This window comes from Protopterus annectens, chromosome 6.part1 (genome assembly GCF_019279795.1).
Source record: "Protopterus annectens isolate FY-2018-M chromosome 6.part1, PAN1.0, whole genome shotgun sequence".
Taxonomy (NCBI): domain Eukaryota; kingdom Metazoa; phylum Chordata; order Ceratodontiformes; family Protopteridae; genus Protopterus; species Protopterus annectens.
The window spans coordinates 74855019-74878555 of record NC_056738.1 but is presented as its reverse complement, the minus strand read 5'-3'; the positions used below and the strand labels follow the sequence as shown (position 1 = coordinate 74878555).

The 23537-nt window shown below is 41.9% G+C and overlaps 1 protein-coding gene across 4 annotated transcripts in view; it reads right to left on the bottom strand.

Moving 5' to 3' along the window:
* UBR3 (ubiquitin protein ligase E3 component n-recognin 3) overlaps positions 1–23537 on the bottom strand; it is a 4226407-nt gene that overhangs the window by 830465 nt on the left and 3372405 nt on the right. For all 4 annotated transcript variants that reach the window (XM_044075499.1, XM_044075501.1, XM_044075502.1 and 1 more), the window contains one exon: positions 15444–15549. In XM_044075499.1, coding sequence (XP_043931434.1) covers positions 15444–15549 — 106 coding nt within the window. The remainder of the gene's footprint in view (positions 1–15443; positions 15550–23537) is intronic.

Below are 23537 nucleotides of genomic sequence, written 5' to 3'. Positions count from 1 at the left end.
AAGTGCATTCACTGTTGCAGTCATTACATTTGGGTTATCTGCCTGCATGTAGCCCTCAGCCAGCATGAATATCAAAGTCTTGGATCCCTGCGTCAGATACTGTCCCTTCTTCCATGACGTCAGGTCATCAGGGGTATAAAACATGCAGCCGAAACCATTACATCAGTTTTTCTTGCACCAGATGTCAGGTACCCCCATAATGAGAAGCAATTATATGTTAGGTTACACCTCCAACAAAAATTAAATATATCAGAAAGCTGTAATACACTTAAGAAGAAGAAAGGTATAGTCAAGAGAAGTCAGGGTGCTGGAGGGAGGGTAACCAGGACTGCAAGTGAATACACTCAAACATTTACATTTATGGTAAGTGTACACAACTGTACTATGTTCTTCATGTTTCACTGTTGCAGTCATTACATTTGGGTTGATTCCCAAAGCTAAGGAAGGGAGGAGGAAGTTAGAGAGCATAAGGACCAGCTATTAAGCCCTGCAAGACTACAGTGGCAATGCCAGCTCTGGATTTAGAAAAAAATAGGCATGTGGTAATACTTGGTGAAGGTATATAGAAAGCTCCAGGTAGCAGCTTCTAGGATGTCCCTGGTAGGGCCACTCCTGAGAAAGGCTGTAGAGGTAGATGCAGCCCTGGTGGAATGTGATCTTATCCCCTGTGGGGTAGGTTTTCCAAGGTGCTTATAGCAGAAATGAATGCAATGGGCTATTCACTTAGAAATGGTTTGCTTTGAAATGGCCTTCCCCTCTGCCCCTGCAGTAAAGACAACTAGCAGCTGTTCAGATTTTCTGAGAGCCTTAGTCCTGTCCAAATAAAATCTAAGTTGTCTGCGCACGTCCAAAGAGTGCAGTATTCATTCTCCTTTGTTCTGTGGATAAGGGAAAAAGTACGCAAATGAATGGACTGATTAAAAGCCACACTAGACACCACCTTGGGCATAAAGGAAGGATTGGTCCTGAGGAACACCCTGTCTGCATGGAAGATGATGAAGGGCTTCACTGCCATGAGGGCCCGTAATTCAGACACTCTTCTTGCTGAAGTAATGGCTAGAAGGAAGGCTGTTTTCCAAGAAAGGAATTTCAACTCTGCAGTTGCTGCTGGTGGAAAAGGAGTGAGCTTTTCCAATACAAAGTTAAGGTCCCAGGCTGGAGTATGGGCTCTCCTGGGTGGTCTTAAATTTTTGGCCCCTCTGAGGAATTGCTTTAGCAGGGGATGAGAGAAGAAGGATGGTTCAGTATTATAATGTGCTGAAATGGCAGAGGCATGAATTTTAATTGATGAGAGGGAAAGGCCCTTGTGGAGCATCTCTGTTAAGTACTGAAGAATATGCGGTAAGCTGGGCACCCTTGTGCACATCCCCTGAGTCTGGCTCCAGGAACAGTATCTTTTCCACTTTTTAGCATAGGATTTTCTAGTACTAGGCCTACTTGCCTCCAGAATGACATCAAGCACCTGCTTACTGAGGGATGCTATTGGAGAGCTCAAGGATTTAGCCAGGCTGCAAGGTTCAGGGTTTGAAGCTGAGGGTACAGAATCTGGCCCTCCTGCTGGGACAGCAGGGAAGGGGTCTGAGGCAGGTGCCATGGTTCTAGCAGTGACATACTGCGCAAGGGGGGGGGTACCACTGCTGGCGTGGCCACTCTGGTGCAATCAGTATTGTCTTTGGTTTGTCCTATTTGATCTTTAGCAGAACTTTCGAGAGGAGAGGCAGAGGGGAAAGGCATAAACTGAGAGGCTTTCCCAGGTGAAGGACAGGACATCCACTTTCCAAGCTTGACTGTGGGAAGTCCTTGTGCAGAATTTGTCCAATTGGTAGTTCTGGGGGGAGGCAAGGAGGTCAATCTCTGGATTCCCCCATTTGTTTCTCAGAAGGCTGAATATCTTTGGTTCCAGTTTCCACTCGTGTGAGTCCATGAGATTTCTGCTTGGGTCCTCTGCCAGTGAATTTAGCTTCCATGGCAGGAATTGAGCTTGTAGGTGCACTTCACAGCTCAAGGCTGTGTTCCACAGAGCCATGGCTAGTCTGCAGAGAGGGTACGAGTGGGTTCCCCCCTGCTTGTTTATGTACCAGATAACAGTGGTGTTGTCTGTCTTTATCAATAATTGTCCTGGAAGAATGCGGCCCTTGAAGGCTGTCAGGGAATTCTGTACAGCTAACATTTCTTTTTGATTGATATGGAGGTGCATCTGACTCGGGCTCCATTTGTCCTGAATGCACTGCCCTGCCAAGTGAGCCCCCCCATGCATAGTCTGATGCGTCTGTTGTTAGGGTTTGGGCAGCAGGGGGTAGAGTGAATGGGAGCCCCTTGTTGTGGTAGCAGGCCTCTGCCCACCAAAGGAACTCTGTCTTTATGCAAGGAATGATAGGAATCATTGATTCCAGGTCCTGAGAAAGTTTACACCATAGGCCTTTTAGATACCACTGTAGTTTCCTCATATGCAGTCTTGCATATGGAATTAGTAAAATGCAAGAGGCCATGAACCCCAGGGCTTGCAGGATTTTCCTTGCAGATAGCTGGGTCTTTGTGGCCAGTAGTTTGAAGTAGGCTGTCAAATAAACTTGTTTTTCTGGTGTGAGGTAAGCCATCTGGGTAGTTGTGTTCAAGCTTGCTCCCAGGAATACAATTTGTTGGCAGGGTACTAGATGAGATTTCTTTTTGTTTATGGTGTATCCCAGTAAGGTTAGAAGTTTCTTTACAAATGCCAGATGTTTTGTAATGTCCTAGCTTTCTGCCTGAATAAGTCAATCATCCAAGTATGTGTATATTTGAATATTTCTTTGCCTGCAAAATGCAATGACTGGAGCTAGGCACTTTGTGAATACCCTGGGTGCAGTAGATAAGCCAAAGAAAAGTGCAGAGAACTGATAGTGCATGGAGCCTGCTCTGAAGCGTAGGTCTTTCCTGCAAGATTCCCTGATTGGGATGTGCAGGAAAGCTTTCTTTAAGTTTAAAGTTGCCAACCAGGCATCTTTGCCTAGCATATAAAGCAGCTGTTGAAGTGTTAGAATTTTGAATTTTGGGATTACCAAAAAGGTGTTTAGAATAGAAAGGTCCAGGATAGGATGCCAGGAGCCGTCTTTTCTGGGTACCAGGAAAATTCTTGAGTAAAAACCTTGTCCCCTTTCTTCTGCTGGGACAGGTTGAATAGCCCTGATACTTAGAAGAGAGAGAACCTGCTGTTGAGAATTTGCCCACTGACTTGGGGGTAGTTCAGGCCATCCATTTGGGGTTGGTAAGGTGTGGAAGTGGAATCTGTATCCTTGGAAAACTATATTTAAAACCCATTTGTCCTGGGTAATGAGTTCCCAGTTTTTTGCATGCTGGGGGATCTTTCCCCCTAAGGGAGCAGGCAGTTAAGCAGTGCTGGGAAGGTTTAAGGTCAAGTCATTGTATCATTTTTCCATAGGGGGTGGCTTACTACTTCCAGCTTTAGAAGTGGGAGCCCCCCCACTGCTTAGGACTGAGAGTACCTTGAGACTGTAGCCTAGATGGTCTGCTGTTCCTGGGTTTGGACTGAAAAGGTCTGGAAGAGACAAGAAAGGACCAATTCTTAGAAGGCCAATGCCTACTAAATCTGGGAGGCTGTACTTGCAGGAAATCTTTAACAGTTTGCACAGATTTAGCTTCTTACTCCATCTTTTTAAGGACTTCTTCTGCTTTGTTGCCAAAGAGGTGGTCTTGGTTTAAGGGAGCATCCAGTAATTTAGCTTTAACATGATCTGGCAAACTTTGCTCCTTAAGCCAAGCATGCCTTCTAAGAACAGACCCAGTGTCAGCAGCCCTGCAAGATGCTTCTAAAGAGTCAAAATCACATTGCAAAGTATGTTTACCAACTTGTTCAGCAGAATGCATTAAATCCTGTAATTCTTTACTTTCAGCACAGTAAGGAATCAACATAATTTTCTGTTTAAGTAGTCCCATAATATGTTGCTGATACTTTAACATATGAAACTGGCAGTTTAACGCCCTAATGGCAAAAGTAGCAGAAGTATATACCTTCTTACCCCATCTGTCCAAGGCCCTGGAATCTCTATCAGAGGGGGTAGGGTTTTTGGCAGTAGTAGCCTTAATGCCTTTAGGTCCTTGGGAAATAGTCTCTAGGTCCGCAGTAGGATTCTTGAAGAGGAACTTGTGAGAGTCAGGTACTCTGTAATACCTGTCAGGTTTCCTGGGAGCTGGAGGTAAAGTGCCTGGGGCCAGGCTAGATTCCAAGAAGGCATCATCTACAATATCCAGGACAGGAGGGATAGCTAAAGGCCTGTGTTGAGGAAGGAGGAAGGAGTAAGAATTCCCTAAGCCTCTTTTTGGAGTCAGAGTAATCCTGGCTTTCCCAGCAGAAATGCTCTCGAAGAGTGTGCAAAGTTTCACCAAAAGAAAAATCTTCTGGAGGGGAATTAGAGGGAATGGAGTTCTCTGCATCAGAATCCTCATAGGTAGATAAGGGCAAATCCTGGTAATCATAAGAAACAGAAATTTCAGAATCCTGATCAGAAGAATCAGAAGGAAAATCAGTTCTAGGTCTCTTAGAGGGCGAAGGCTGGCTTCCCCTAATTAAAGTAATAAGGTCTAAAGCCATTTTTATCATTTGTTTTTTAGACATATATGCTTGACCATGCAGTTTGGACGTTGGTTTTCTAGGCGTAGGTCGAGTTTTAGGCCTTGAAGATGGCGTCGGTTTGAAATGCAAGTCAGTAGGCCTGAATACACCCTCAAAAGCCGGTGCCTGCACAGCAGCTCCGGACCCATCCAAGGTAGAGACATCCACAAGTTCCATGGTCGAAGAAGTATCTTGCAGCATACCGGACTCTGAATGGGTCTCAGTAGAGGCCTGCGAATCTGAAGTAGTGGGTATTAGGGGCTGTGAAAGTGCCTCACTGAGTACCGGCGAACTGGCGACTAGCTTAACGGAAGCATCGTTGGCAGCTTTGGACCTATGCGGTCTGTCTCTGTCTTTATCTTTACGTTTTGTTGGAATGTCGGTAGTCGGATGGCTTATCGAAGCCATTTCTGGATAGTTAAACTGAGTACCAAAATAATTTGCTGCAAAAATAAACTGATGATGAATAGTTCGGGGGTTGAATAAGGCACAAAACCAACAGCGAGGGACATCATGGTCTGGGCCTAAGCAAGGAATGCAGTACAAATGAAAATCTTTATGAAGTACTTGCTTTCCACAGGTAATACAATTGTTAACTTTTACTGACATCAGATTAGAGCACGAAAAAGGATCCCCAATGGGGTACTTAGCTTTTTTGAAGACTTCGGTTCTGAAACTTGAAAATGAAAATTTCAGGAGTCCACCGACCGGCACTTACGAACTGCTTCTGGCACCGCGTGGCAAGAAAGACTGATGAAATGGCATTGGCTGCATGTTTTATACCCCTGATGTCATGGAAGAAGGGACAGCATCCAACGCAGGGATCCAAGACTTTGATATTCAGGCTGGCTGAGGGCTACCTGCAGGCAGATAACCCAAATGTAATGACTGAAACAGTGAAACACGAAGAACATCATGCAACATCAGACATTTTAGATAATACAGTTACAGCTTTACCATGGAGTAAGGGGGTCAAGAGCCACACCCAGAGCCCTTGGTCAACTTCATACTGTTTACATACCCTCTCAAACATATGAATGAAACTATCAAAATGATACCCCTCTTTAAATTGTGGAAGAAATTTACTGACCTTTTGTGCTTCTTGGGTCCAGTTACTCCCTTCCCCATTACCTCCATGACTCTGGCAGAGTCAGCATCTCCTTCTCTGCCTCTCGTTTTCCTCAGCTTCGAGGTGTAGAAGTTTCTCATTCTCCTCAGTCTCTCAGCTGCTATTAATTCCACACGCCCGGCCTCCAATTCAAGTCTCTTTAGCTCCAGCTGGATTTTTAAGTCCACTGCAGAAAGGTTGAGCTGTCCATTCTCCGGGGATATTATCTCTCCACTGCCAGTCTGATTGTCGTCCTGGTTGCTGTTTTCTGATGCAGCTGTAACCAAGGCTGCAATCAGGTCTGCCTTAGTTAGGTTTCCATGTACCAGTTCCCTAGCCTGGCACATCTCCGCCAGCTGATTCCTTGTCAGCTTTCCATACTCCTCTGCTGACATGCTGCCTGCTCACCCTGACTAACTAAGCTAACAAAAGAAATAAAACAATTTTGATCTGAACTCTGAGTATTCACTGTGTGGCTGTTTTAGAGTACAAAAACACCTTCAAAGCTCACTGTACACAAGCTACAGGATTCACTCTACCCACACCACCACAAAGCAATTAGTATTTGCCACCTAATTAATATGGGATGTGGATATCCCACCTCTGCCAAACACAAATGTGAGGATATCTCAACCACTGCCACCACAAATGTGAATATCCCAACCACTGCCAATACAAATGAGACGCCCATGCCCTGGTCCAGCAATCAAGGAGCCTCAACCTCACCACTAACACTAGAGAGGGAGTCTCATATATGAGGAAAGGATAAAAAATACACACAGTAAAGTGCAATTTCCCTTAAGAGCACACAGAGATCATAGTCAGTCTTGGGATGGTCGCTCCCTTACTCTCCAGGTCCCCAATAAGACTCCTCACTGGCACAGCTATAGGGTCCAGATCTCAGCTTAGTGGGCAAGCTAAAACCTCCAGCACCCTCTCTGTCCAACCAGTGTTTCATGTCCCTGCCCAAGTAGCTGACACACACACACACATGCACTCTGAGAAGAGTTTATACAACCACACAGACACTCCTGGGGAAGGCTGGCACAGTTTATCCAGCTGTGCCCCTTTCTCCCACACTACACGGTAGTTCAACTTGCCACCACATGCTAATACTTATCAGCTACTCAAAGGCCCTTAAAAGGGTGTCCAATTATTATTGTGCAATATTATTATCCAATTGGTAGTTGTGACTAAACAGTCAAGGCTTATTGGAGTGACTTGGTAGAGTAAACTCTATAAATATGCAATGTACTCTACAGCTTTAATTATCACTACACAAAAAAGCCACAGTTAAAACGGTTTAAAATATTTAATAATAAATAATTAAAAACACAAGACAATACTTTCTACTACACAGTGCTAGTCAGGAGTTCACACATAAATACTTAAAATAATTCAGTAGTGTAGTTCTGACATCACAGAAAAACACTTAGTCTAAACTTTTTAGTTTCTAGCTATTTCTAAAAGAAAACACAAGTTTAAGATAACTTACATATGAGCAAGACAGTGCTGTGAATTGGAGAGTCAAGACAAAAATGCTTAATGCCTTCTGATTCTTTCTGTTTAAATTATTTTCAGTCCTGATTCCCATTACATCATTTCACACATTCCTGGTGGTCCCAGGCTAACAGAAACTACATAATTGTTATCTTGCACCTGCAGGAAACTACAGCCATAAAAGACATTCCACATGTAAACTCTAGTAATTATTCCTTAAGTTAAAACAATAGGCAGATGCTTCACTCTAGACGCATAGACTCCAAATTCTAACTTCAAAGGGACACACATGAAATCATTTCAACTTCAAAGGATAGACAAGAAATGCTTGACTTATCTTTCTTTACAGCAGAGGGCAATGTTGCTACATTGTTTTAAGTTCAACATTTCACAGCATATTCTTTCATTTAAGAAAACAAGTCTGTAATTCAACATTCATATTTACAAATGATAGAGTTATCTGCACAATTCTATCTGGCTAGGCTGGCAGCCTTCACAAACAATATCACTCACCTCCTCTGGCAGTACCCCCTGCCAAAGAGGCAGACATTTCTAAGATTAGGTCTCTTTGGAGGAGAGTAAAGTGTGCCAGGTAATTCAGCGACTATATGGCAAAGGTTGCTGAAGCATAGGTCTGCTTCCCCAGTCTGTCCATAGCCCGGGACTCCCTCTTCGGGGGATGAACAGTGGAACTATCTTCTGCCAGTTCCCTCTTGGTAGCCACCACCATGACCATGGAATCAACTACCAGCTGTTTCGACCAGTTGGGTTGGTCTTCAGGAGTGGACAAATTTTTATCTGGCCTCCAGGGGACAGGTTCTATGTTGTTCGGGGCCTTCCAGGCATGCTGCACAATAAACCTAATGAGCTCATCCACAGGTGGGGTCACCCAGGAAGTAGACTGTCAAACACAGAAAGCCTGCAAGAACACCGGTTCCTCTGAAGGGTTGGAGGGCTTCCAGTCTCCCCTCTGTCTGAGGATCTCGAAAATGTCTCCAAATGAGACGACTTCCAGGGGAGACCATGGGGACCCTTCTCCCTCATCGAAATCGGTGTCTTCAGTGATGGATTTCTCAGGGAAATCAAGATGCTTGCGGCTCCTGTGCTTGAAATTACAGAGTAGGAGGTTGGGACAGCTGCATGCTAGAGGGAGGTTCTGATTCTGAATCTGATGCCAATGGTGCAAACTGCGAGCCTGTTGAAGCAAGAACCCTCTCCATCACTTGGAAACCAGGCCTGGCCAAGGAGGGATGGAAGCCTGGAACCGAGAAGGATGACCTTGGAACTGGGGTCACATCCCACCCAGAGGATTCTGCCTCCAGGTGAAGAGCTCCGAGAGGACCGGTAGCTGCCGGAATAGTAGTGGCCGTAGACGGTGCCACAGAAAAAAATTGGTGCCGAACTAGGTGCCACGGTGACGACAGTCCAATTACTGCCCCGAGGGTGCGCCAGTTCCAAAGGAGCCGTGACACCAAGTGTAATCAGTGCAGACAGGGAAACCTCTGCTGTCAGAGCCGAGACAGAATGCACCTGGATGAACATCGGTACCGAAGACTCCGAGACCTGGGAGGAGGTCGGAGGAGGATAGACAGGTGAATACGTTGTGAGAACTTCCGTTCCAAGAGAGAGAGAAGACCTAGTCGGGGTCTGTAATCCCCTAGCTGCCAAAAGCTGGTCCACAACCCTGACTACATCTTGTTCCGAAAGACTCCTGGTGGATCTGAGGGAAGCTACTGATGGAGATTCAGGTCTCTCAATAAATGGTCTAAATTGTTGTCCCAAAAAAGGGTCATAAGAGGAAGAATATCTGGTTCTGGCAAGATGCTCAATCTTCGGAAACATAGGTGTCATTATTGGTGGAGCCGTGTAAGATATCAGCGCCGGGGATGGTGCCGATGCAGGTACAGTGGTCGGAGCCTGTGTCATAATCAGGGTCGGCACTGAGGGGGATGGTGCCAATGCTGGTACAGTGGTAGGAGTCTGAGTCATAATCAAGGATGGCACCAAGGGAGAAGACAGGGACCCTGGTGCTGAAGCTATCTGCGCCAACAGCGCAGGAGAAGCTCAGTGTTGCCTCGATTTTGGGGAGGACAGGGATGTCGGAACCGAGAGACTCCATTTCTCTTTATGCATTTTCACATCCTTATGCTTAGGAGGTGGTGAGACCTCCGTCCCAAAAAGAGCCTCCGCGAAGGGTGTTTTCAGCAAACCCTTCAGAATAAGCTTGTTCTTGTGTTCAGCCAATGTACGGTTGCTGAAGCTAGAACAAATGTCAGAAGAAACATTGATGTGGTCAACGCCCAAACAATGAGCACACTGGGCGTGACCATCAGAGTTGAGCATCTTACGCCCGCACATCACACTGCTTGAACCCAAGCTTAGCCTTATCCGACATTATAACACACTAGTACTAACCAAACAATAAAAGTATATCTACCAAACAAGAAGATAAAGGGATAGCGAAAATCCTTTTTTTTTTTTTTTTTTTTTTTAAAGATAGTTTGGAAAGGAGTATCAGCAATGGTACTAAGAAATCTAAGAAATACCACAAAGGTAAGAGAAGGGCCTACCAAGGTAGGGAAGAAGGAGTAGTACCAACGATGGTACTAACGAACTACCAAGGTAGTGGATAAGGTTTAGTCAGGAAATAAAGAATTTAGAAACAAGAAATAACTTTAGACGAAAAACTGGCTAATAAATCACTAAAACTAGAAATAACCACAAAAAAGCTACACTTAGCTTGAGAGAAGGCTTGGCATGTCTGACGAGGAACCCGGTAAATGAGATCTGAAGACACTATGAGAGGGGCATTGTGGGTAGGTCTTAGCTGAGAGTTTTTGGCTGGCACGAGCTTGGTACTGGCCGTGTCAAAGTCCTATCAGTAAGGAATGAATGAAGATTTACAACATCAGATGCTATTTTTAGTCTAGTGTTACAAAGAAACTTGAAAGAGGAAGATGAGTCAACAGGTTGTGAAGAGACAATTTTGAATTTGGGCACCATCACAAACAGGTTTAAGAAAGAAAGATCTAGAACTGGTCTACAAGCATCTTCTTTCTTTTTTCTTTCTTTTTTTCGGACTAGGAACCCTCCTATCATTCCATACCTTCAACTTCATCTTGCATCCCACTTCCCTGCCCTTTTCCAAATATACTACCTACCTCAAACTCTCCCTTTCTTTTCCCTCTACTCTTTTTTTAAGCTACTTGCTTCCCTAATTCTTTTTTGCTCTCAACCTATTACCTTTACTCTATTCACTAGCCATTTCCCCACCTCTTCCCCCGAACATCTTTACCCATTTCTCTTTTCTTACTCTTCTACTCCCGTAATTTGGCTACTAAGAATCCTGTAATGTAATTGTAGTCTGTACCTCTGATATATTATGTTCGCTATCTACTTGACATAATGTAACCCGCACTGCTTTGTATTGAAATTACTATGTAATAGGTTATACTGTGTGTTTTTTTAATGTTCTACCTTGTAATAAGTTTATCTATGTAATCCATATTGCAATGTCAACTACTCTTGAAGCTACTATGTAATAAGTTATACTGTTTTTTTCTCTAAATATTCTACCTTGTATTAAGCTTATATTTATGCTTTGTCTGCTCACACTTTCTGTGGAGCTTTTCTCCCTGGGCCCCCACTGAAAATAGGCTCTTCTCGGTCCAGTAGACTATGCCAGTCAACAAATGCCAATAAAATAAATAAACATACTTTAATAAAAACCCTCCCACCTGAGAAGGAGGAACTGGTTCTATCACTCCTTGGGACATCATGTGATGAAGAACAGACGGAAACAAAACAGTCTGATCTGCAGCATGAGGAATGACTCCCTGGAAAGGAACAATTTCCTCCCACTGCCATCTGTAACCCTGATGAATGACTTTCAGAACCCATTTGTTTGAAACAATCTGTTGCCAAAGAGAAAAATGGAGACTCAAACATTCTGGAAGAGAAAGAGGGCCAGGGTAGGAGGTGGTCACAAGGTCTCCTAATAGTCATTCAGTCTTGTTTGTTGGTGTCCCCTCAGTTTCTGGGAGGTTTGGGACTTCTTTTGGGACCCCCTTTCCACTTCTTCTTAAACTACTGCTTACCTGAATTATGTTGAGACTGTTTACTCTTTTTTTTTCTTATACTGAAATTGGATGAGGAGAAAGAACACCCCTTGGACAAATTGAAAAAGGAAATCTGAAAAATCTTAAGAGAGTCCCTGGATCAGCTTGTCCCTTTCATCACACCTTTTGATCACTTCTGCATCAGCAGGGCCAAACACTAATTCTCCATTCAAGGGATAATTTAAAATCTTATTTTTAACATCTTCTGGAAGATTCAGAGAATGCAGCCAAGCAAGCCTCCTTAAAACCATGCCAGTGTCCATAGCCCTGGAAGAAGTATCAACAGAATCATACACACACTGCAAAACTGCACAATATAAGAAACGAAGTTATTTAAAGTAGATTTTTCTTCACAAGAAGAAATTGTAGATTAAACATTCTGCATAATTTCACGTCAGGATAAACTAACACATGAGCCTGACAATTTAAAATTATAAAATTCAAAGTTACAGAAGTATACACTTTTTTCACATCCCTATCAATAATTTCCCATCCTTATTAGAAAGAGTAGGACTGGAATTAACTAAATGCTTAGCAGGAGAGGAGTCAACTACAGCTATAGCTGCTGGGTCAGGTTTGAGAATAGTGTATACAAATTTAAAAGACTGAGAAACTGTATACATCCTATCTTAATAACATTAGGCATCATCTAGGATCATTCTTTATCCCTGCAAATCAACAGTACCTTCTAATCCTGACCAAACCCTAACCTTCTTACCATTCTCAACTGCAGTTTCCACTGAGACAGCAAGAACATCATGCCTACTGCCAGTAAATCACACCAACCCTGCCCTCAAAGAAAGTTGAGCAGGTGGAGCCTTGTCATTCTTCCATTCAACATGACAGCTCATCAGATGCCTAAGATGTTAATAAAACTCTGATCAGCTAGATCAAAGTCTGTGCTTTATCCCTTTATGTCAATGGAGCTGGCACTAGTACTGAACTTTGGTATTTCACCACCACAAGATCAAGTTAATTTACAGCTTTAATTTCTAAGGTACTACATGTATAATCATTTTGTTATATTTACTAATCATCCTCAATTCCTTGCCAGCTGGAAGGAAAGCTAATGGGGTGGGTTCTCATTTGTTAAGTAGATGGAGAGTGGCACAACAGATGCAGGAGCTGCCTTCTGGCTTCTAGGCAAGTTAGACATATCTGAAAGGGCATTACATAACCTATATGCCCTTTTAGAGGCAGGGACATCAGTACATGGCTGCTAATAATTAGCTTCCATAGCATTCTTCAATGTTTCAAAAAGTAGGGGTATGGACTAGTCTATTTTAATCTTATCATTGCCAAATAACTCCTCTTTGGATAATAGTTTCTTGAGAGCCAACAAAAGAATTCTCACACACAGTTAACAGTCTCAGCAAAGGCGACATCTTCTGAAAGAGACACAGGAGACTGTAAGGAAGTGTCCTTATGGGTGGTCTAGATAAAACTGGAACTCTAGTTGAACCATATATAAAAGTAATGGAGGACCTACAACAGTCAATCAAAGCAGCAGATATCAATCCCACAGAAAACTGCTGCTTTGAAGCACTAGCTTCGTGCACTGCTTTAAAATACTCTATAGCAACGAGTTTATAACTAAATACTAGTGGCAGAACAGGCAGACGTGTGGAGGGTCCTGCACTACTCAGACATCATTTCCTCTCCCTAGGTGCTACAGTGAGCTCAGCTGTAACCATTACCTGCAGGACATCTGCATACTCTTCAGAACTGATCAAACACATAATTGAAAGCAGCTGATAAATTACCCAAGGGGTCCAACATGATCACAGCACAGTCATCTACAGAAGTTTTGGAAAGAAAGGATGTTGAAGAAGGCACTTAAGAACCTTCTCTAACTACTTTCCTTATCAAGATGACCGAAGGAGGGGGGGGGGGCATCTGAGATTCTGACACCAGATTCCATTGAGTGAAGTTCAAGGGCTTTACGCTATCATTAAGCTATTGGTTCTTGATAGTAACCTTAAGGGAACTAAGACTGTTTCTAAGTGTCTTACATTTGAAAGACAAACAAGACAAAAACGGATGTTGTGTTCCTTACTTAAACAGAAAAGACAGGCTATGTAGAAGTCTCTACTGGATATTTGACATTCACAAAAGAACTTCCCCTTTATCTCAGACATAAAGACATTTTCACAGAATAAAAGGAAGGAAAGCCTCCAAAGAGCTACTTGTCTGCTCAATTTCTCAATACTTAGCTAAATGTCAAACCATCAAAGAAATAGCGAAGAGTGACTCTTACTGGTATCTTCAATAGCAATAAAGTTCTAAATTTTGGCACCTGTATACCTACTTTTATGCCTGAATGCACTTGTGCCTCCACAGACATCTGGGCGTGGGGAAGGCATTCTAAAGCTTTGGATATGGGCTGATGTCAGATTCCTGTCAGGATACATCCCAAACAGCTTAGGCTACTGTAACAGTGGTCTAATGATAAGTATCTGTAACAGTCAAGAAATTAACTATTCTGGGGAGGGTGGGTCTCTACAAAGTTCACAGTGATCTTCAAGGAGTGAAAGCTGTGAAGCAGTCTTCCCCTGTTAAATGAAAATGTTTCTGTTATTAGCCACCAGGAGTCAGCTGTCCAAAAAAGGAAATAATTTTGCTCCTTGTAGTTGTACATAGGTGACTGGTAGCAACATGGATTTTCTGCTACTGACTAGGGTTGCCACCTTCCTTCGTGGCTAAAACTGGAGTAAAGCCACACCCGCGTAACCAGTAACCCTGCCCACATCCAGCCCATTTTGTGACATTGCGATGATATCACTTGGTTAAGAACGCCCTCTTTTTTTCATTCCTGCTGCCTGCTTTCGGCTGATTTACTATGCTTTTCTGTAAAAAAAGCATAATAAATCAGTAGATTTACAAACTCCGATAGTCTGTTTCCTTTTTGAAACAGAATACCAGAGTTTGTACAGTGTTTTTCGTACTACCGAGAATCAGTTTGATTTCCGGATAGTCCGGAAAAAAAACGAAGGGGTGGCAACCCTACTACTGACATGGATTTTGTTAATGCTCTTGGTGTCAAACTGAGTCCAAATGGAAGAATCCTGACTCAGTAGTGAGTGCTTCTTATCAAAAATCTTGAAAATCTTCTAAACTTCTTCATGATATTTATATGAAGACAAGCACCCTGAAGTTCTAAAGACCATAACTAATTTCATTTTGACTGGATTTTTCACATGGAGCTTTAAGCTAAGCAGGATTTCCCTAGTTAACAAATGGAAATAAATAAACAAATGTGTGTTCCTCCAGCTGGAGCTCTTCAGTATCGGATAATAGATTATATGCAGTTTGATTCCTTCTCTACTCAAACCTTCTGCAATCTACATCAGTCTGGCTAAGGACACAGTACTCAGGCAGGCTTAACCAAGGACCTCTAGTGGTGAGGGATCAATTTATTACACAAACTTGGTCATCCTTAACTTTGGCACTGACAGGAAAGGCACAGGATTCTTTTGGATTGTCTCTGGACCTACTGTTGCCTTAAAGCCTTAGTGCAAGAATGGTTTACATCTTAAACATCAGGATAAAAACAAGACACATCTCCGAGATTAATTCCTCCACAAGGTTGTTTGGCTTGCAGAGCTCCTCAACATTCTGTCCACCACACACACACACACACACACACACACACACACACACACACACACACACACACACACAGGCACCCGAGCAGTATTACAAGGGAAATGAATACTAACATACCATTTATACATTGACAGTACTCATCTGTACCTCTCCTCTCAGAATATGAAGTCTCTTGCTATCTTAGAAACTGCATGGAGGACATTCTAGATTAAATGGCTATAAGCTCACTCAGGCTCAATCTAAACATAGTAAAAGTTACAGCTACATATATGACACAGTGGAATTTTCTCGGTCACTTTTTCTTTCACATCTATTTTTTATGGGGAACAAAACAGTTTGTTAATAGGCTACATAACCCAATTATTCTACTATACTACTGATTACCATTAAAGGACTGAACTGCATCCAATAGGAAATTGTCTTACTGTCATCTAAGGAACATATTCCAGCCCAAACTCCAGATCAAATAGTCAAAGATTAGTAAAGATAAAAATGCACTTACTCTGTGCTCTCTTTGGGCACCAGATGTGTAAGCCTTATCCAGGGATTGTATGCAGAGTCAATCCTGTAGAGACGCATGTGCATAGCTAACACATGGAACAAATGATCTGTAAGATGAAACAAAACAGAAAATCATAATTAGTAGTAAAACCTGATATCAGCAGGACAAGTTTACTACCAGTAGATTATCTTTCAGCATAAATGAAGGGTCAGTCCAAACATCTTAGATGACTATCATTGAGGCACACATTACAACATCGCACAATCTGAGATGTACAAGTAACAGAGGCAGAAATGATCCACTAAAACAAAATTTAAAAAAGTAAAAATAAAAACAATGGAACTTTTGCATTAATAGCTTTTCTCCTTGGGCCACCACTGAAAATGGGTCTTATGACTCAGCTGGACTAACCTGGTTAACAAATGTCAAATGAATAAAATAATAAAATAATGAGATCAGTATATATTTTTGTTTCTTTGCTATATGGTGATACGTACTAGCAGTTCCTGTAAACTGAAATAACATTATGCAATACAAAAGGTAAAAAGAAAGCTGATACACAACTATTACATGACACATTATTTACAAGTCTTGGTGACTAAAATAATTTTCATGGGTGTTTCATCTTACTGATTACTACAAAACTATCAATTCTTTAGAAGACTTGCAGAAAAAAGAAAAAAAGCAGCATTTGTACAATGGTCACACTCGCTGCTCCTCCACTTTTCTTACTGAGGGCTGCAGTGGAGTAAGACTAAACATGGCATTATAATCATGCTCTTATCATCCGCAGATTCCAGCTTTTCCTAATCCTCAAAAAACACTCCTTACGCCTGCAGAGAAATGAAGTCCCCTCTACAGTGCTCGAGCCTACTCCATGGGAACTTCCTAGTGGAATGCTCCCAAAAATATTCCAACAAGAGATGCTCAGGGATATCCTTACAGAATCCATGAATCCCACTTCACTCTGAAGGTACAGTGTGACCCTATCCTGAAGCTCTCAGCAATAACCACACATAAATCTCATTTCTGCCAAATGAACCCACAGCTTCATTACTTCAATCACTATCCATAGCATGTCATTACAGGTGATGACGGGAACACAAAGTGACAAGTAAATTAAGAGTTTTGCTGGAGAACGCAGCTCCTACTTCACCAACTCAGAGTGGTCCAATGTCCATAAAACTGAAGTTATTGACACACTACCCCAATCTGCACATCAACTTTGTGTCCACTTGCCATCAACTTTAAACAAAAATACAAGGTATTTAAACTCCTTACACTACGACCAGCTGCCCTCTACTCCACCATACACTGAAATATAGCAACCCACTCTTTTTTCCAGAAAGATAAAATACTTTCAAACAGGTTGATTCTGATCCTAACCACTTAATACATGGTGATGAATCAAGTGAAAGCTAGAAATCAGAGTGGAATAAGGTGAATAGATAGACTCTTCAAACAATGCAAATGTCACTTCTAGACATGCAAACCACATACCCTCCCATGATACAATGTTCAGAGTTTTCATGACTGATGATGAGAATGAGAACTCATCTCATATTCTGAATAAATCACACAATGGTAAAAATGCAAAATTAACTAAGTACGTTCGTATACAGGAACAAAAATCACAGAATGGCTGCCTGATACCACATAGTTTGAAGAACTTTCCAGAGCACATGTGATCATAAATAAGCATTTTTCAAGTCTACAAAACTTAAGTGGACTCATTAACAGTCACCCTCTCCACTGCTGGAACAAGCTTCCTGGTCACTCTTTTCAAAGTGAGGCCTCTACACCAACTTACTGTTCCAGAGGTACCTTTTCCCCTTTCCATGCACAACAGAAGAAGTGCATTAGGTATGTCAGTGTACTCTGTAAAGTGCCTTCAACACCTGCAAACTAACTCAATGGTGGCCACAGCAATGACTAGAGCTATACTGATGGCCTCCCAACCAAAATTTGTTTTAGAAACTGTCCCCTGGCAATTTCCTCAACAGTAGTTAGTAATTTCCTGTCCTTGATTAGCACAGCCTAAGTGAGAATCTACCTTAACTTACCAAAGCAATGAATGGTCTGTCAGAACCTCTTTTGAGTTTATCTGACAAATTATTTTCCAGTGTTTCTCAAACTCCTATACTCAAGCTTTTCCTCTGGCTACCAGTCCTGATGTGATCTTCTTAGCCTGATGATATCCCTACTGGATGAATCAGGAGAACCCTCTGTGAGGATTGTCTAAAAGACCACCATTGCCATTTTTACAGTTTCTGTCACAGCTACTGTCCACCAGTGGGCCTAAGGGTTACCACCTTAACAAGCACAAATCACCCTTTAAAGACACCTCAGAGTCAAAAGTTGTCAAACATGGTACATCTGAATTCACTGCTCTTGCACTCAGTTAAAAATTAGCTAAGGTATTCTGGAGATAGGAGAACAACTCATCCTGTGTAGAAGGCTCTGCAACAAATTTCCAACCGACTTTTACTGTTTGTGTAGGTCTTCTAGACATATATGCGCTAACTGTTCTGACAAATACAGCTCACTGCCAAGTGATGATCAGTACACCGCCAAGTGATGATCAGTACGTAGCTCTGCCTCTTTCTTCACCTCTGTGCCTAGAATATATTATCTCACATATGAAGACATGACCATAAAGTCTACCATCAACCTTTTGCCACAACATCTTTGGTACTAAAAAAGAAGTTATGTACTTACCATAATGTTCCATGTGTGTTGTCCATCTCGTCCTTTATTCTCACTTATGGGGTTGGATCTGATGTGCTAGATCAATCTCTGCCTTTCCAATAGCTCGAGGTTTTCAGCAAAGCTCATGGAACTCCTACCCTATCCATAATGCAGTTCCCCAAGTTCCTCAGATCTTATTTGCCCACTAATAAAGAAAAGATTATTCCCATAGTATCTATATACTTTATGGAACAATGTCAGCATCTCTGAGGCTATAGAGATCCATCATACCAGTGTCCACTCGGTCTTCTAAGAGTTTTGGCAGGGGGCATGGAGGGTGGGTTGTGAGAATAAAGGACGAGATGGACAACACACATGGAACAATATGGTAAGTACATAACTTCCTTATGTGTTGTTGTCAATCTCACCATTATTCTCACTTATGGGAATGCATCCCAAGCAACCAAATTCCTGGGTTGTTCATGGGAGAATATTCCTCAGAATCATAGAATCAAAGGATGCCCTACCGCTGATGGCCAATTCCACTTTGTGATTAACTAATAAAGGTATGCGGTTTTGCCCATGTAGCTGCAGTGCAAATATCATCCCTGGGTAATCTTGCTTAAAGGCTGCAGATGCCCCTACTGCTCTGGTAGAGTGAGCTCTAACAGGAAAGGGAAGAGGTCTGTTTTTAGAATTGTAGATGTAGGATATACACAGAGTTAGACGTCCAGATAAGGTGACTTTTGAGAATGGTAGACTGCTCCTATTTTCAGAGTAGGATATGAACAATCAGTCCGATTTCTTGAAAGGTGAATTTCTGTGTAAATAAAAACTTAATTGTCTATGAACATCCAAAAGATGCAAAGAGTACTCACCTTTGTTCTGGAAGTTAGGGAAAAATACTGGCAGCTCTATAGTTTGACTTAAGTTATTTTCCGACACTACTACAGGAAGAAAGGATGGATTAGTGAGGACAGAAACTATCTTTATAAAAAATGAGGTAAGGTGATGTAGCACAAAGTCTGTAACTCTGATTTTCTTCTGGCTGAGGTAATGGCTACTAAAAATACAGTTTTCCAGACAAAAACTTTAGATCACATGTGGCTGAAGGTTCAAAGGCGAAGATATATTTGTTAATACAAAATTCAGATCCCGGGGAGGAGATGGGTTTTTATAAGGGGGTCTAACCATCACTGTTCCTTTCAAAAAGATTTTGCAGAGTCTATGTGACATTATTGAAGATCAATTATCACCTATATGAAAGTTTGACATTGCTGCAAAATGGACCTTAACAGTACAGGCAGTTGCACCTTCATGAAAAAGTTTGGTTAGAAATTCCAGTATAGAATGAATGGGTACAGAAAAAAGGTCTAAGTGGTTTTCAGTTGCCCATGCTGCAAATCTATTGCATTTGCTAATGTATAGTTTGCTCGTAGAAAACTTATGGGAAGAGAGCAGAATATGTTTCACAGGAGAGGACAGATGAGGGTACCTGGCAATCAAGGGAACTGGAGCAGCCAAATTGTCAATCTGAGGTTGTGAAGATTGGGATGCGTCAACCCTAATGGGTGTATCAGCAAGTTTAGAGCTGGGTGCAGACTCCATGATCTATCCCAAAGATGAAGCTGCAGAAAAGTGAACCAGATTTGGCAAGGTCAATAGGGAGCAATCAGGATTATCGTGGTCTCCAACAAGTTTGCTTTCTGTAATAATTTGGGGATTAGTGGAAAAGCATATAGGAGTCCTGGAGGCCAGTCGTGAACCAGTGTATCCCTCGGTGACTCCTCCACAAGAGGGATAAGGGCATAGTAGTTGCTGCACTTAGCGTTGATGGATGAAGCAAAAAGATCACAGCAAAGCTGACCCCAGTTCTGGAAGATCTTCTCCATTACCTTCTGATTGAGAGACAAGTCGTGTGGCCATAACCCTGCTCAGTTTGTCTGCAATCATGTTGGATTTCCTCGGGATATGCATTGCAATCAGAAAGCAGCTGGAGGACGTTGCCCACTGCCAAACCCTTACAGCTTCCTGACAAAGGTGGGTATGACCTGGTTCCTCCTTGTTTGTGTACTAGACTCATGTTGTCTGACTGAACTGCTATCGTTCCTAGTGGGAGACAGTCTTGAAATGCTCGTCACACCAAGAGCACTGCTCATCTCCAGGATATTTATGTGCAAGTACGCCTCACGTTCTTGCGAGGTGCCTTGGACTGTCTTCCCCAGATAATTCCCCCCACCTTATCTGAGAAGCATCCATGGTTACCGTGGCCTGAGGTTGAGGGGAATAAAGGAACGGCCCTGAGACACAGAAGGGGAGTGAATCCACCACTCAAGATCCCTTTTGCATGCTTTGGTTATGAGAATTTTGTGCGACATTGGTAATTCTAGTACTGACCATTGTGTGGAAAGTAGCCATTGAATAATTTTCATATGTAAATGAGCAACAGGAATAAGAACAATGGATGCTGCCATTTTCCCTAACACTTGTAGTACTTGTTTTGCAGTGGCTTTGGTCTTCTTGATTAGCAATCTGATGTGTAGGTGAAGGTCATGTAGTCTGTCAGGAGGAAGTCTTGCTATGAGCAATGTGGTGTCTATCTCTGCCCCTATAAAGGTTAATTTCTGAGATGGCTCTAGAGAAGATTTCTCATAATTTACAGTAATTCCCAGGGAGGAGCAGAGCTGAAGTGTGTAGATTCTGGCTTGTAGCAGAAGATGCCTGGTCGGAGAGATTATGAGCCAGGTGTCTAGATATGGAAACACCCAGAATCCTCAGCGTGTCAGGTGAGCAGCCACTGCTGCCATGCATTTGGTGAACTCTGCATTTGGTGAACTCTCTGGGGGCTGTAGTGAGACCAAAGGGCAGAGCTTGAAACTGGAAGTGAATGGCCCCTAGCTGGATGTGCAAAAACCTTCTGGATCACCTCTCCATGAAAATGTGGTAGTATGTATCTTGAAGGTCTAATGAGCACATCCAATTGTCTTTTTCCAGGAATGAAAGTACTGACTGCAGTGTCACCATCTGAAACTTGGTTTTCCTCAACGACTTGTTTTGTTCACTGACATCCAATATTGGTCTCCAGTCTCCTGTCTTTTTTGGAACTAAAAAAGAATCTTGAGTAAGTTTCAGATCCTCTCTGGTCTGCAGGGACTGCTTGGATGACTCTTTTTTTCTAGCAACTTTTTAATTTCTAATGTTGCTTGATCCTGTTGACTGGGTGGAACGTTTGAGAAAGTTTTGTTTATGGGATTGGGAAGAGAAAAGGGAATGATGTAACCCTTGGATACTATGTCCTGCATCTACTTGTCGTTGGTAATTCTTTGCCAGGTGTTGAGGTGCAGCGATAATCTCCCCGACTGCCTCAGAGGCGAGCAGTTGGATATTCCTTCAAGAGTGCTGAAGCGGTTTACCAAAGAAGGATTCTCTGGAACCCTGATTCTGCGGACCTGCTCTGCCGCATGGGTGGCATCTTCCATTACTGCTCCCATATCTGCCTCTGGGGGAACTTGCACCCTTTGTGTCCTGGTAAGACTTTTGAAACTTTCTGAACCACATCTTCCCACTATCCCTTTGACCCTTTGGAAATGGTCTGGTGGGTGTGTAAAAACATACTCCAACAGCAGACAAAGTCTTATCTTCCTGCTCACACCGGGTTAGCGTTTCTTTGACTTCTGGCCCATAGAGATGAGGAACTACAACAAGGACCCTTCGCATGGACGGCAACTGCACGGCACTAGAGAACAAATAAAACCACAAAAATAGCCAGCATAGTAGAGAAACCTGTGTTTAAAAAAGACCGGTTTCGGTCTCAATGACCTTTATCAATGTAACAATTTTTTTACATTAGCAGAACAACTGCTAATATAGTAACACCATATTTTAAATTGTTCAATCAAAACCAGAACACACTAGTCACCGAGTCCAAATTTAAAGGTATATACAATACACACGTAAAAATCAAAAATAAGAAACATATACATAATAACTATATATAATTTTAAATATGTATACAATCAGAACATAAATATCCCTTAACAACACTAGAAAAAAATATTAATATATCAAAAAAAAACAAAATATATATATATATATATATATATATATATACATATATATATATATATATATATATATATATATATATATATATATATATATGTCACACACACACACACACACACACACACATATGCAGGGGTGTAGCTAGGATTTTCAAATTTGTACTGACAGCTCCCAAACTGCTACCCCCCACCCCAGCCAAGCTATGGCCATTCTCGTAATTCACGGTTCGCTCTTTTAGTGTCGATGAAGAGGCATTCGCTGTAATGCCTCTTCAGTAATATAATATAAATTCACTCAAACTCGTTTCCTTGAATTGAAAATTAACCTGAAATGTCAGTTCTTTGAAAAATGCAGCATGGTAGTTGGGGTAGAGACTTTATGCTTTTGTTTTCTGTAACTAAGGTACAGGTTTTGAGCTTGAGTAAATTACTAACCACCTGCTACCACTAACTAGGATGTTTCATTCACACACACACACCCCTACCTACCACTTAGTGCAAGAAATATGGACAAAGCCTAAAATAAACAGGGACAGATATTAAGTAATGTTCTCGTGAACTTAGAAAGTTGCTAGAATAACAGGATTTGTGCTAGTATGAATTTTTCTAAAGGACATGAAGTCTGAAGCTCAAATGTCTGTCATTATTTAGCAACTTCAGCCTTCAATGATTTTCTAGAAAATCACAAAATTTATAAGGAACAGACAAAAAATATGGGGCAAAAATCTGGACATTCTGCAAAATGTGGACAGTTGAGAGGTATGCTACCTACCACACACACACACACACACACACACACACACACACACACACACACACACACACACACCTCTTACAGCAACAAACTCATAAATAAAACTGAGGCAAAGGCCCAAAAATAAGGACATTTTTTTTAAATATTGCTCTTATAAACTTAGAAAGATAATAGAATAGTAGTAGGTCTTGCATCAGTACGAATTTTCTGAAAGGTATGAAATCTGAAACTGAAATGTCTGCATTATTTTCTAACTTCAGTCTTTAACAATTTGCCACTAATTTGCCAGAAAACTGCAATTTTATGAAAAACGGACCAAAAATGTGATGCAAAAATATAAAATTGCCAGACAATACAGCTGGGAACCTGTCAAAGGAGGGACACCATTTTAATATGAGCACAGTTAACTTAGAGCAGCTGACAAAATTAGAAAATCTACATGCATTTCTGAAATAAAAGTAATGTATAACTCTGATCATTACAGTTATTTATAAAAGTAAAGTAAACCCTCTATGTTTTCTTCCAAAATTGCTATTTTGTGGAGGGATCATTATGGGAAGAGCAACATTTTGAGCCAAAATCAGGGAC